Here is a 15,686-nt window from a genome sequence, read left to right on the forward strand (position 1 = left end):
GTAAATTAGTTCTTCTTTATCCACTTGAGGCTTTTATTCTACAGTTGTCGTGGTATTCAATGAAACATTTCATAGATATTTTTACACCTTTAACACCAGTGCTATCCAACAGAATTATGACATGAGCCACATATATATAATTAAAAATTTTCTGGTACCCACATTAACATACTTTTTTAATACGTAAAAAGGAGCAGGTGAAATTACTTTAGTCATATATTTTATTTATTTAAACCAATATATCCAAACTATTATTACTTCATCATGTAATCAGTATAAGAAATTATTGGGAATTCCCTGGCGGCCCAGTGGTTAGGACTCCACGCTCTCACTGCTAAGGGCCCAGGTTTGATCCCTGGTCAGGAAACTGAAATCCCATAAGGCACGTGGTGTGGCCAAAAAAAAAAAAAAAAAAGAGAGAAAGAAATTATTAACAAGATGTGTTCTGTTTTTCCTGAGTCTTCATTATTTGATGTATAATTGACACTTGGAGCCACGTTTCAAGTGCTGAGTAGCCGTGTGTGGTTAATGGCTGCCGTACGGGACAGCACACTTCTGTAAAGTCACTTCCATCAGATAGACAAACGTTCATACGCCTTAGTTGAAGTAGGCAAAATAAGGATTCTTCTTCCAGAAGGCAGATGTAGGGGAACCTTGAAAGGTACTGTTTCTATTAACTTACTACAGTTAATGGGTACTTTCCTGATTAAGGTTCTTTAAAGGGAAAAGAAATATTTTGGGGGTGAGTTAAACTCAATATCAATTTTATTTTCCTTTAGCATCTCAAAATGGTGAAAAGTTTGCCAAAGACTATAAATTTGATTTGGAGCTCCCGGAACTGGGCTTAAGCCATTATCACAGCTAGATTAACACATAGAAATTCTTGGTGGCTTGACTGCTGCCTGAGCTGGGGTGGTTACTGAAGATCTTCAAGGTTAAAGAAAATCATCAGTGATTTGTTATTTAAATGATTTCTCTTTCTTTGCTGATACTAGGTGGCCACAGTGTCAGAAAAGTCCCGCATAATGGAACTAGAAAAAGACCTAGCGTTCAGAATACAGGAAGTAGCTGAGCTGAGAAGGAGGCTGGAGTCCAGTAAGCCTGCTGGGGATGTTGACATGTCACTCTCCCTTTTACAAGAGATAAGCGCTTTGCAAGAGAAGTTAGAAGCCACCCATACTGACCATCAGAAAGAAATCGCTTCTCTGAAGGAGCATTTTGGAGCCCGGGAAGAAACGCATCAGAAGGAGATAAAGGCTCTTCAGGCCACCACAGAGAAGCTTTCCAAAGAGAACGAGTCACTGAAAAGCAAGCTTGATCACGCCAACAAGGAGAATTCGGACGTGATAGCTCTGTGGAAGTCCAAGCTGGAGACCGCCATCGCATCCCACCAGCAGGCGATGGAGGGGCTGAAGGTGTCCTTCAGCAAGGGGGTTGGCATGGAGACGGCAGAATTTGCAGAGTTAAAAATGCAAATAGAGAAAGTGAGACTAGATTACCAGCATGAAATAGAAAATTTGCAGAATAAACAAGACTTGGAAAGGTCTGCTCATGCTAAAGAGCTCGAAGCCCTAAGGGCTAAACTGATGAAAGTCATTAAAGAGAAGGAGAACAGTCTGGAAGCCATCAAGTCGAAGCTGGACAAAGCGGAAGACCAGCATCTAGTAGAAATGGAGGACACCTTAAACAAATTGCAGGAAGCTGAGCTAAAGGTAAAGGAGCTAGAGGTACTACAAGCCAAATGCAATGAACAAACCAAGGTTATTGGTAATTTTACATCACAGCTCAAGGCTGCCGAAGAAAAGCTCTTGGATCTTGATGCTCTTTGGAAAGCCAGTTCCGAAGGTAAATCGGAAATTGAGAACCTTAGACAGCAGCTTGAGGCAGCTGAGAAACAGATTAAAAATTTAGAGATCGAAAAGAATGCTGAAAGTGGCAAGGTTTGTATCAACATCCTCCATCTTTTTCTTTTCCATTTCTTGTTCTTATTTTGCATTGTATCTTATTTTTCAGTTGAGGTAATTCATCCTCCAGATTCTTGACTTAGTTAAAACTGGTGCTAACAAATTTCCCAGTTGAGTATAGTATCTTCTGAGTATTTTGAGTATGGTTTCATCTGAGGAGATTAGAGAAAATAGTGGCTCAACTATGTGGATTAATCCTGGTTTCCTAGTATCTGAACACTTTATTAGTTTATCTCTGGGCTTGCTGTGATCCCCTGTTTAAGCTGGGTTCCAGTCTATAAACTTTTTAAAATAGAGAACTCCCCAGAAATGATGGCATTGAGGTGAATGAATTGAAAGAATAAGATAGAAACTTGTAAGATCATCTCCTCCTTTCCCACCTACGTAACTGCCTTGTCCGTAAGGTTACATGTAAAACAGAATGTGAACTCCGAGAGCACTTGACTGGTGCGAATTAACATGCTATGTTAAATAACGGTCGCAGCAAGATGAAGGTGAAGAGCCTGGAGCCCTTTGCGTTGCTACTTATGTCTCATTGGAGTTTTTTCTAGGTCACAATGAGAACGTGATCTAGTCCCTGGTTTTTTGAGGAAAGACTGGACAAGTGTGCTTTTGATCAAGGCATAGGAAATGATGTGAGACATTGGCTGGCTACCTTTCTTACTCACTAGCCTTGCTAAATGTCATCTTCATTTTTAAGGATTGTTCAAGGAAGGAGCCCTTTTTCCCAGTCCTCCTGCCACTAGTGGAGGCGCTGGTATTGATGCTGAATGTCCTGAGCTTTTTGCGGGAGAAGCTGCTTTACTGGCAAAGAAGGAAGGGTTGTGATGGTTAAATGGGGAGAGGTGAAGACAGACAAACGGCAAAAATTGCTAAGTAACATTAGTTGAAGATGACAGTCATAGGAAATTTTTCTCAGATCTCCTCACTTGGTTCTGAAATACCAATCAAAACACAAAAATTAATATGGAATCTGCAGCTAATGTGTTGGTCTACTTTTTTTACATTAAGATTTAATGAAAGCCAATTTCTGACGACTGTTGTGTAGTACATTTTTAAATTTTTATTTTAACTGTTGAAATACTTTAAGCGTGTACAAAAATACAGAAAATGAAACACAGTCCATATGAATCCACCATTCCTGTCTTAAGGTTTTCTAAAGTCCAGATGATGAAATTGCTCAGCTGTCTCATTTAGAAAGTAAGCATCTGTACTTTCTGCTTTAGAGCATGCTGACAGTCCAAATTCAGGTATAGAAAAATACTCTTTTGATTATTTAACATTAGCCATTGGACAATCTTATCTAGAACTGATTGTATGAAAAGTCATTGGCTTCTTAGAATTAAAGACAAAAAACCAAAAAAACACCAAAATGACTTTTTACCCATGCCTTTATTCCTTTCAGTTTTGTTTGGTTATGTTTGTATCTCATACATTTTTTTACATTTGTTTTATGTTTTCTTTCTCATTCTTTTTTGTTTCCTTTCGTTCACTGGTTTCTGTACCATGTAACTCTATATGGTAGGCTAGTAGCATCACCACAGAGCTGCAGGGAAAAGAGCTAATGCTTAATAAACTTCAGGAAAACTTGAGTGAAGTCAGTCAAGTGAAAGAGACTTTGGAAAAAGAACTTCAGATTTTGGTAAGTACCTGTTGGGAATCTGAATCTCAGGGTTTCTGGCCATTTGAATTGTTCCTGTTTAAAAAACAAAAACTTCTGTAAAGAAAGACGTATTGCACCTATTTCCTTTCTCTTGCAAAGTATTGATTGGTTGATGAATAACTTGAGAGGAACTGGATCAAACCCAAACTAGCAATAAAGGTAAGTATTACTTTTTTTTTTTTAATCTGTCCTTTGCCTCTGGTAATGCATTGCTTTGGCACATTATTGACTACTTAGTTTCACCAAACACAGGAACCTTCCAAGTTATATACCCAGCACATTAGGTTTCATATATAGTGAGGTCTTGCCCTATGCTTTGTCCTACCTGCCCTGTGACAGCAAGCCAACAAGCTCTCCTGGACCATCGGCACCCTCTTAGCAAGGCAGGGTGCTGTCTAATGAACGAGTTCACAGAATTCCCTCTTACAGCTCAGTTTAGTCCTCCTCAGGAAATTACTTTTCCTTTCATATATATCCTCTTTGCTTAATCCCAGGTTGTAGGACAGTTTTTGTCTTTTTCTCAACTGTTCTCCCTTCTGCCTTGGCTCCTACATCAAAAACACAAGCTTAGTCAAGGCTGATAACCACGGGCAGGTGCCAGTGATGCCCACATGTCATGGGAAAGGAGAGGCGTAGGCTCATGGAGAAAACTTGATAAGAGAAACATTAGCTATGAAGGGTCAGTTGTCTTGGGTCTTACATGCACCTTCCTGTTCTCCACGTTTTACACTTCTCTGCTAATACCAGTGGTGAATAAAAGTGTTTGATTTTTGGGCTTCCCTGCTGGTCCAGTAGTTGAGACTCTGTGCTTCTAATTCGGGGACGTGGGTTTGATCCCTGGTTGTGGAGCTAGGATCCCACATGACACACGGCCAAAAAAAAAAAAAAAAAGTGTTTGATTTTTTTTTTCTTATTTAAATGCCACTCTTACATATTTCTACTTTATAAAATGTTAACTATATAGCCGCACTCTTCATTATGGTAGCTACTGTCTATATATATGGCTCTATAAATTTAAATTAATTAAAATTAAATAAAATATAAAATTCAGTTCCTCAGTTGCACTAGCCACGTTTTTTTTTTTTTTTGTGGTACGCGGGCCTCTCACTGTTGTGGCCTCTCCCGTTGCAGAGCACAGGCTCCAGATGCGCAGGCTCAGCAGCCATGGCTCACGGGCCCAGCCGCTCCGCGGCATATGGGATCCTCCCAGACCGGGGCACGAACCCGTATCCCCTGCATCGGCAGGCGGACTCTCAACCACTGCGCCACCAGGGAGGCCCACTAGCCACGTTTTAAGTGCTTAGAAGCCACACGTGGCCGGTGGCTGCCAGTTGAACTGCACAGTTTCAATGTAGAGAGTTTTATCAGACAGTTATGATACAGCATATTTCAGCTACATATTGAGAAAAGTTGACCTGGAAATTACCATTTTTCAATATGGTGTCCTTTAAGAAAATGTGTTTTGAGTTTCATGTCGTTTCTCTGCCCTCCTCCCCGAACTTTCAGGATGCCTTACTTTTTTTTCTAAGTTAGAGTATTCCTCTACATCCTCTGAAAACATGTCACCTGAGGTCTGGCTTTGGGAGTAACACAGGTGGACAACTTGTGGGCTTTGATGGACTTGTGGCTTGTGAGCCCATTTTTAAAATAAAATATAATTAATTAGAAAGACTCATTTAAAACTTCACTTGGGGGCTTCCCTGGTGGCACAGTAGTTAAAGAGCCCTCCTGCCAATGCTAGAGGACACGGGTTCGAGCCCTGATCCGGTAAGATCCCACATGCCGCGGAGCAACTAAGCCCGTGCACCACAACTAGTGAGCCTACGCTCCAGAGCCCGTGCTCTGCAACAAGAGAAGCCACCGCAATGAGAAGCCCACGCACCACAATGAAGAGTAGCCCCCGCTCATTGGAACTAGAGAAAGCCTGCACACAGCAACAAAGACCCAACACAGCCAAAAATAAATAAATATTTTTAAAAAATTAAAAAAATTTAAAAAAATAAAAATTCACTTGGTGTATCTAGCTCAAAGTTCGTCTCAGGAAGATCAGGAGAGTGGTTTTATCCTGCCCTCCTGTCATGTTTAGAGAAGATAGTGAGTGAGCAATGGACTTTTTGGTTGAAGGTAGTTGACACAGATCTGGTTTTAAGATAACAGGTTCTGACTATTCTTAGATGTAAAACATTTCAGAGCTCAGACCCACAGACATAGAAAACAAACTATGGTTACCAAAGGGGAAAGGCCGGGGGGAGGGATAAGTTAGGAGTTTGGGATTAACGTATACACACTGCTACGTACAAAATAGATAACCAACAGGGGCCTACTGTGTAGCACAGGGAACTATACTCAATATTTTGTAATAACTTATTAGGGAAAAGAAGCTGAAAAAATATATATGTATAACTGAATTACTTTGCTGTACACACCTGAAACTAACCCAACGCTGTAAACCAATTATACTTCAATGAAAAAAAGAAATATTAAAAAAAAACAAATTTCGGAACTCTGTACACTGTCTCAGGCAGATTTCTGAAGAGAGGTTCTGCTACTTGAGGGTAGCAACATGAAAAAAAAGCATACATGTGGCACATGTGTGTCCACACATGCATATACTGACATAAGTGTGCACATCCACACATGTACAGACATGTGCATACCCACGCATGCAGCACACATGCAAACCTCACTCGTGTGTACACGTGCACAGTATGCATATGGTAGTAATTGATGCCTACATGTTTTAAGCATACGTTAGCTTTAATGAAACAAAGCTAGCAACAAAAAATAGATTATGTAGTCATAGAAACTTTTTATTTTTATAATCTGAAATCTTTCTATTCTGAATGTCCACTTCTTTTTCTTTAGAGAGAAAATTTTGCTGATGCTTCACAGCAGACAGTCTCTGTTCAGAGAAGTATGCAAGGTATGTCTTAGCAGAGTATGAGCAGCTCACTTGTTCTCAAGCTGGAGCTGACCTTTGGTGCATAAAAATAGATGCTGCCTGTAGCCTGATTTCACCACCCTGGAAGTTCCTGCAGTGCACAGTAATACTGGGTTCCCTTGGCTTCCTGAAGCCTCAAGCTCCCATTCATTCTTCTTTTTGACTTAAAGCTTGTTCCGTATTAAAATGTAGGTGTACTTGGGAAAAGTATTGTCTTAATTAAGCTTCAGTCATTGATAGCTTTATTGAGTTTTAAGTGGAAGGAGGAAAGAGATGCCTGGAAAATGGATGCCTGGTGCCTAACTAATCTACAGATTTGGGGAGACAAGAAAGAGTTGCTTGCTTGTTTCTTTAGGTTCGTTATTCAGTGGTTTGATTTGTAATGGGACTCTTTAGTATTCCCGTGATCCCAAATCTCAAGCTTTTGATTTGATTTGGTTTTAAGACAGTCAAGCTTTACATGGCTTATTAACTATGAAATGTATTAAACTTTTAACTTCATCCCAAATAGAAACTGTAAATAAATTACACCAAAAAGAGGAACAGTTTAATGTGCTGTCTTCTGAATTGGAGAAGTTGAGAGAAAATTTAACAGGTAAGAAGATGTCTCTACACATTAAATGTAGTAGGCTTCCTAAGATTTGAGATAATTTTAGTGTGTTGTCACAGCATACCTACTATTCAGGCATAAATTCTTCACTCGTGTTATATTGTGATAAAATACTTGTTTGAGGTCTGTAAACCTTAGCGAATTCTCTCTGCCTTGTTTTCAAACAAGTCAGAATCCACCCCATCTCACTACTCCCCCTGCTATCCTTGATCCGAGTCAACCAGCATCTTTTTTTTTTTTTTTTTTTTTTTTTTTTTTTATTTTTTTATTTTTTGCTTTATCACAAATTTAATCAGTTATATGTATACATATGTTCCCATATCCCCTCCCTTTTGCGTCTCCCTCCCACCCTCCCTATCCCACCCCTCCAGGCGGTCACAAAGCACCGAGCTGATCTCCCTGTGCTATGCGGCTGCTTCCCACTAGCTATCTACCTTACGTTTGGTAGTGTATATATGTCCATGCCGCTCTTTCACTTTGTCACAGCTTACCCTTCCCCCTCCCCATATCCTCAAGTCCATTCTCTAGTAGGTCTGTGTCTTTATTCCTGTCTTACCCCTATGTTCTTCATGACCTTTTTTTTTCTTAAATTCCATTTATATGTGTCAGCATACAGTATTTGTCTTTCTCTTTCTGACTTACTTCACTCTGTATGACAGACTCTAGGTCCATCCACCTCATTACAAATAGTTCAATTTCATTTCTTTTTATGGCTGAGTAATATTCCATTGTATGTATGTGCCACATCTTCTTTACCCATTCATCCGATGATGGACACTTAGGTTGTTTCCATCTCCGGGCTATTGTAAATAGGGCTGCTATGAACATTTTGGTACATGTCTCTTTTTGAATTATGGTTTTCTCAGGGTATATGCCCAGTAGTGGGATTGCAGGGTCATATGGTAGTTCTATTTGTAGTTTTTTAAGGAACCTCCATACCGTTCTCCATAGTGGCTGTACCAATTCACATTCCCACCAGCAGTGCAAGAGTGTTCCCTTTTTTCCACACCCTCTCCAGCATTTATTGTTTCTAGATTTTTTGATGATGGCCATTCTGACTGGTGTGAGATGATATCTCATTGTAGTTTTGATTTGCATTTCTCTAATTAGTAAAGATGTTGAGCATCCTTTCATGTGTTTGTTGGCAGTCTGTATATCTTCTGTGGAGAAATGTCTATTTAGGTCTTCTGCCCATTTTTGGATTGGGTTGTTTGTTTTTTTGTTATTGAGCTGCATGAGCTGCTTATAAATTTTGGAGATTAATCCTTTGTCAGTTGCTTCATTTGCAAATATTTTCTCCCATTCTGAGGGTTGTCTTTTGGTCTTGTTTATGGTTTCCTTTGCTGTGCAAAAGCTTTTAAGTTTCATTAGGTCCCATGTGTTTATTTTTGTCTTTATTTCCATTTCTCTAGGAGGTGGGTCAAAAAGGATCTTGCTGTGATTTATGTCATAGAGTGTTCTGCCTATGTTGTCCTCTAAGAGTTTGATAGTGTCTGGCCTTACATTTAGGTCTTTAATCCATTTTGAGCTTATTTTTGTGTATGGTGTTAGGGAGTGATCGAATCTCATACTTTTACATGTCCCTGTCCAGTTTTCCCAACACCACTTATTGAAGAGACTGTCCTTTCTCCACTGTACATTCCTGCCTCCTTTATCAAAGATAAGGTGACCATATGTCCGTGGGTTTATCTCTGGGCTTTCTATCCTGTTCCATTGATCTATCTTTCTGTTTCTGTGCCAGTACCATACTGTCTTGATTACTGCAGCTTTGTAGTATAGTCTGAAGTCAGGGAGCCTGATTCCTCCAGCTCCATTTTTCGTTCTCAAGATTGCTTTGGCTATTCGTGGTCTTTTGTGTTTCCATACAAATTGTGAAATTTTTTGTTCTAGTTCTGTGAAAAATGCCAGTGGTATTTTGATAGGGATTGCATTGAATCTGTAGATTGCTTTGGGTAGTAGAGTCATTTTCACAATGTTGATTCTTCCAATCCAAGAACATGGTACATCTCTCCATCTATTTGTATCATCTTTAATTTCTTTCATCAGTGTCTTATAATTTTCTGCATACAGGTCTTTTGTCTCCTTAGGTAGGTTTATTCCTAGATATTTTATTCTTTTTGTTGCAGTGGTAAATGGGAGTGTTTCCTTGATTTCACTTTCAGATTTTTCATCATTAGTATATAGGAATGCCAGAGATTTCTGTGCATTAATTTTGTATCCTGCAACTTTACCAAATTCATTGATTAGCTCTAGTAGTTTTCTGGTAGCATCTTTAGGATTCTCTATGTATAGTATCATGTCATCTGCAAACAGTGACAGCTTTACTTCTTCTTTTCCAATTTGGATTCCTTTTATTTGCTTTTCTTCTCTGATTGCTGTGGCTAAAACTTCCAAAACTATGTTGAATAAGAGTGGTGAGAGTGGGCAACCTTGTCTTGTTCCTGATCTTAGTGGAAATGGTTTCAGTTTTTCACCATTGAGGACGATGCTGGCTGTGGGTTTGTCATATATGGCCTTTATTATGTTGAGGAAAGTTCCCTCTATGCCTACTTTCTGCAGGGTTTTTATCATGAATGGGTGTTGAATTTTGTCGAAAGCTTTCTCTGCATCTATTGAGATGATCATATGGTTTTTCTCCTTCAATTTGTTAATATGGTGTATCACGTTGATTGATTTGCGTATATTGAAGAATCCTTGCATTCCTGGGATAAACCCCACTTGATCATGGTGTATGATCCTTTTAATGTGCTGTTGGATTCTGTTTGCTAGTATTTTGTTGAGGATTTTTGCATCTATGTTCATCAGTGATATTGGCCTGTAGTTTTCTTTCTTTGTGACATCCTTGTCTGGTTTTGGTATCAAGGTGATGGTGGCCTCGTAGAATGAGTTTGGGAGTGTTCCTCCCTCTGCTATATTTTGGAAGAGTTTGAGAAGGATAGGCGTTAGCTCTTCTCTAAATGCTTGATAGAATTCGCCTGTGAAGCCATCTGGTCCTGGGCTTTTGTTTGTTGGAAGATTTTTTATCACAGTTTCAATTTCAGTGCTTGTGATTGGTCTGTTCATATGTTCTATTTCTTCCTGATTCAGTCTTGGCAGGTTGTGCATTTCTAAGAATTTGTCCATTTCTTCCAGGTTGTCCATTTTATTGGCATAGAGTTGCTTATAGTAATCTCTCACGATCTTTTGTATTTCTGCAGTGTCAGTTGTTACTTCTCCTTTTTCATTTCTAATTCTATTGATTTGAGTCTTCTCCCTTTTTTTCTTGATGAGTCTGGCTAATGGTTTATCAATTTTGTTTATCTTCTCAAAGAACCAGCTTTTAGTTTTATTGATCTTTGCTATTGTTTCCTTCATTTCTTTTTCATTTATTTCTGATCTGATTTTTATGATTTCTTTCCTTCTGCTAACTTTGGGATGTTTTTGTTCTTCTTTCTCTAATTGCTTTAGGTGCAAGGTTAGGTTGTTTAGTCGAGATATTTCCTGTTTCTTAAGGTGGGATTGTATTGCTATAAACTTCCCTCTTAGAACTGCTTTTGCTGCATCCCATAGGTTTTGGGTCGTCGTGTCTCCATTGTCATTTGTTTCTAGGTATTTTTTTATTTCCTCTTTGATTTCTTCAGTGATCACTTCGTTATTAAGTAATGTATTGTTTAGCCTCCATGTGTTTGTATTTTTTATAGCTCTTTTCCTGTAATTGATATCTAGTCTCATAGCATTGTGGTCGGAAAAGATACTTGATACAATTTCAATTTTCTTAAATTTACGAAGGCTTGATTTGTGACCCAAGATATGATCTATCCTGGAGAATGTTCCATGAGCACTTGAGAAAAATGTGTATTCTGTTGTTTTTGGATGGAATGTCCTATAAATATCAATTAAGTCCATCTTGTTTAATGTATCATTTAAAGCTTGTGTTTCCTTATTTATTTTCATTTTGGATGATCTGTCCATTGGTGAAAGTGGGGTGTTAAAGTCCCCTACTATGATTGTGTTACTGTCGATTTCTCCTTTTATGGCTGTTAGTGTTTGCCTTATGTATTGAGGTGCTCCTATGTTGGGTGCATAAATATTTACAATTGTTATATCTTCTTCTTGGATCGATCCCTTGATCATTATGTAGTGTCCTTCTTTGTCTCTTCTAGTAGTCTTTATTTTAAAGTCTATTTTGTCTGATATGAGAATTGCTACTCCAGCTTTCTTTTGGTTTCCATTTGCATGGAATATCTTTTTCCATCCCCTTACTTTCAGTCTGTATGTGTCTCTAGGTCTGAAGTGGGTCTCTTGTAGACAGCATATATATGGGTCTTGTTTTTGTATCCATTCAGCCAATCTGTGTCTTTTGGTGGGAGCGTTTAGTCCATTTACATTTAAGGTAATTATCGATATGTATGTTCCTATTCCCATTTTCTTAATTGTTTTGGGTTCGTTATTGTAGGTCTTTTCCTTCTGTTGTGTTTCTTGCCTAGAGAAGTTCCTTTAGCATTTGTTGTAAAGCTGGTTTGGTGGTGCTGAACTCTCTCAGCTTTTGCTTGTCTGTAAACGTTTTAATTTCTCCATCAAATCTGAATGAGATCCTTGCTGGGTAGAGTAATCTTGGTTGCAGGTTTCTCTCCTTCATCACTTTAATTATGTCCTGCCACTCCCTTCTGGCTTGTAGAGTTTCTGCTGAGAGATCAGCTGTTATCCTGATGGGGATTCCCTTGTGTGTTATTTGTTGTTTTTGCCTTGCTGCTTTTAATATGATTTCTTTGTGTTTAATTTTTGACAGTTTGATTAATATGTGTCTTGGCGTATTTCTCCTTGGATTTATTCTGTATGGGACTCTCTGTGCTTCTTGGACTTGATTAACTATTTCCTTTCCCATATTAGGGAAGTTTTCAACTATAATCTCTTCAAATATTTTCTCAGTCCCTTTCTTTTTCTCTTCTTCTTCTGGAACCCCTATAATTCGAATGTTGGTGCGTTTAATGTTGTCCCAGAGGTCTCTGATATTGTCCTCTGTTCTTTTCATTCTTTTCTCTTTATTTTGCTCTGCATTAGTTATTTCCACTATTTTATCTTCCACCTCACTTATCCGTTCTTCTGCCTCAGTTATTCTGCTATTGATCCCATCTAGAGTATTTTTCATTTCATTTATTGTGTTTTTAATCGATGCTTGATTCATCTTTAGTTCTACTAGGTCCTTGTTAACTGTTTCTTGCATTTTGTCTATTCTATTTCCAAGATTTTGGATCATCTTTACTATCATTATTCTGAATTCTTTTTCAGATAGACTGCCTATTACCTCTTCATTTGTTAGGTCTGGTGGGTTTTTATCTTGCTCCTTCTCCTGCTGTGTGTTTTTCTGTCTTCTCATTTTGCTTATGTTACTGTGTTTGGGGTCTCCTTTTTGCCGGCTGCAGGTTCGTAGTTCCTGTTGTTTTTGGTGTCTGTCCCCAGTGGCTAAGGTTGGTTTAGTGGGTTGTGTAGGTTTCCTGGTCGAGGGGACTAGTGCCTGTGTTCTGGTGGATGAGGCTGGATCTTGTCTTTCTGGTGGGCAGGTCCACGTCTGGTGGTGTGTTTTGGGGTGTCTGCAGACTTTTTATGATTTTAGGCCACCTCTCTGCTAATGGGTGGCGTTGTGTTCCTGTCTTGCTAGTTGTTTGGCATAGGGTGTCCAGCACTGTAGCTTGCTGGTCGTTGAGTGAAGCTGGGTGCTGGTGTTGAGATGGAGATCTCTGGAAGATTTTCGCCGTTTGATATTATGTGGAGCTGGGAGGTCTCTTGTGGACCAGTGTCCTGAAGTTGGCTCTCCCACCTCAGAGGCACAGTACTGACTCCTGGCTCCTCAATTTGGGATGATTTGTTGTCTATTCATGTATTCCACAGATGCAGGGTACATCAAGTTGATTGTGGAGCTTTAATCCGCTGCTTCTGAGGCTGCTGGGAGAGGTTTCCCTTTCTCTTCTTTGTTCTCACAGCTCCCGGGTCTCAGCTTTGGATTTGGCCCCGCCTCTGCGTGTAGGTCGCCGGAGGGCGTCTGTTCTTCGCTCAGACAGGAAAGGGTTAAAGGAGCAGCCTCTTCGGGAACTCTGGCTCACTCAGGCCGGGCGGGAGGGAGGGGCACGGAGTGCGGGGCGAGCCTGCAGCGGCAGAGGTCGGCGTGACGTTGCACCAGCCCGAGGCGCGCCGTGCGTTCTCCCAGGGAAGCCGCCCCTGGATCCCGGGACCCCGGCAGTGGCGGGCTGCTCAGGCTCCCGGAAGGGCGGTGTGGACAGTGACCTGCGCTCGCACACGGGCTTCTTGGCGGCGGCAGCAGCAGCCCCAGCGTCCCACGCCCGTCACTGGGCTCCGCGCTTTCAGTCGCGACTCGCGCCCGTCTGTGGAGCCCCTTTAAGCAGCGCTCTTAATCCCCTCTCCTCGCGCAGCAGGAAACCAAGAGGGAAGAACAAGTCTCTTGCCTCTTCGGCAGCTCCAGAGTTTTCCCGGACTCCCTCCCGGCTAGCTGTGGCACATTAGCCCCCTTCAGGCTGAGTTCTCGCCGCCAGCCCCAGTCCTCTCCCTGCGCTCTGACCGAAGCCCGAGCCTCAGCTTCCAGCGCCGCCCGCCCCGGCGGGCGAGCAGACAAGCCTCTCGGGCTCAACCAGCATCTTTAATCGAAGCTGTAGTAACAGCTGGCCACCTGGGCTGCCTGCTTCTGCTCTTCACCCCTTCAGTCTGTTCTCAGCCCAGCAGCCAGGGGGATCCTTTCAACATCGAGTCAGATCATGTCACTTCTCTGCTCAGAATGGCCCAGTGGCTCCCATCTCACTCACATTAAAAGCTGTGGTCCTTACTGTCATCAGGTCCTCTTATCTCTATGATTTCATCCTGTACTATTCTTCCCCTTGTTCCTTCCACTGCAACCATATTGGCCTCCTTGGTGATACTTGATTGTCAAGCATGTCCCTGCCTCGGGGCCTTTGCTCTTGCTTTCCCCTCTGCCTGCATTCCTCTTCCCTCACTTCCCTCAGGGTTTTACTTAAATGTCACCGTCTCAGAGAGGCTCTCTCTAAGATTTTAACCTCCCTGACTCCTCCTTCCTGACTCCTTTCTCCACTTGTATTTTTTTCCCTCTTAGCACTTACCACTATCTATTGTACTATTTATTCTCTTTATTTGTCTTGTTTATTGTCTGTCTTCTTTGCTAGAGTGTAATTTTCGTGAGGGCAGGGATTGCTATATGCAGATATTCCCAGAGCAAGGCTTGGCATACAGGGTGTAGTTAATACATTTTTGTTTATTATAACACAACAGTGCTATTTTTTTCTATATATATTCAGATATGGAGGCAAAATTTAGAGAGAGAGATGAAAGGGAAGAGCAGTTGATAAAGGCGAAGGAAAAACTGGAAAACGACATTGCAGTAATAATGAAAATGTCAGGAGATAGTTCTTCTCAGCTGACAAAAATGAATGATGAATTACGTCTGAAAGAAAGGTACGTATGAGTATTAATAAGAGCGCCTGCTTTGGGTTAGGCCCTCGAGCAAGGTCTGGGTGGGAGGGGAGCCGAAATCTTCAGGACTCTTAGGTTTTAAAGTTGCCTGAATCTCATTCTTTCTCTGTTATCGCAGTGTATTGCAGACTTTCTGGTGACTTGTAAAGAAAAGGTAGTAGTTTACCAATGGCAATAACATCTTTTTTTTTTGCGGTACGTGGGCCTCTCATTGTTGTGGCCTCTCCCATTGTGGAGCACAGGCTCCGGACGCGCAGGCTCAGCAGCCATGGCTCACGGGCCTAGCCGCTCCGCGGCATGCGGGATCCTCCCAGACCGGGGCACGAACCCGTGTTCCCTGCATCGGCAGGCGGACTCCCAACCACTGCGCCACCAGGGAAGCCTGGCAATAACATCTTTTACAGGCAGTTAAAAATATTTTTAACCTATTTCGGTGTAATGATAGATAACACGTGTGAAGGGCTGACCACGTGTCACACACTATGCTGACAGCTTTGTGTAGAGTATATTTTCTAGTTCTAATAATCCTCTCAGGTGAGTGTATTATTGTTCCTATTTTTTTAAAATTTATTTTTACTTATTTATTTTTGGCCGCGTTGGATCTTCGTTGCGGTGGGCGGGCTTCTCACTGCAGTGGCTTCTCTTGTTGTGGAGCACAGGCTCTAAGCACGCAGGCTTCAGTAGTTGTGGCACGTGGGCTCAGTAGTTGTGGCTTCCGGGCTCTAGAGCGTGGGCTCTAGAGCGCAGGCTCAGTAGCTGTGGTGCGTGGGCTTAGTTGCTCCGCGGCATGTGGGATCTTCCCGGACCAGGGCTTGAACCCGTGTCCCCTGCATTGGCAGGCAGATTCTTAACTACTGCGTCACCAGGGAAGCCCCTATTGTTCCTATTTCAAAGAAAAGGAAATTGAGGCTTAATGAGGTTAAGTAACTTGCCTGAGGTTTCAGATCTAGGTGGTCTGGTCCCAGAGCCCTTGCTGCTTTTCATCACTACACCCTACTTCCTTAGCGCTAAAGCTTCTATTATCGTAATCTC

At 41.3% G+C, this 15,686-nt stretch overlaps 1 protein-coding gene across 4 annotated transcripts in view; it reads left to right on the top strand.

Annotated features, from left to right (window-relative positions):
- The window catches only part of CLIP1 (CAP-Gly domain containing linker protein 1), a 93,953-nt gene that overhangs the window by 34,808 nt on the left and 43,459 nt on the right, over positions 1 to 15,686 (top strand). For all 4 annotated transcript variants that reach the window (XM_079717659.1, XM_079717660.1, XM_079717658.1 and 1 more), the window contains 5 exons: positions 996 to 1,940; positions 3,490 to 3,606; positions 6,493 to 6,550; positions 7,080 to 7,163; positions 14,480 to 14,636. In XM_079717659.1, coding sequence (XP_079573785.1) covers positions 996 to 1,940; positions 3,490 to 3,606; positions 6,493 to 6,550; positions 7,080 to 7,163; positions 14,480 to 14,636 — 1,361 coding nt within the window. The remainder of the gene's footprint in view (positions 1 to 995; positions 1,941 to 3,489; positions 3,607 to 6,492; positions 6,551 to 7,079; positions 7,164 to 14,479; positions 14,637 to 15,686) is intronic.

The sequence above is a fragment of the Hyperoodon ampullatus genome (assembly GCF_949752795.1).
Source record: "Hyperoodon ampullatus genome assembly, chromosome: 13".
Taxonomy (NCBI): domain Eukaryota; kingdom Metazoa; phylum Chordata; class Mammalia; order Artiodactyla; family Ziphiidae; genus Hyperoodon; species Hyperoodon ampullatus.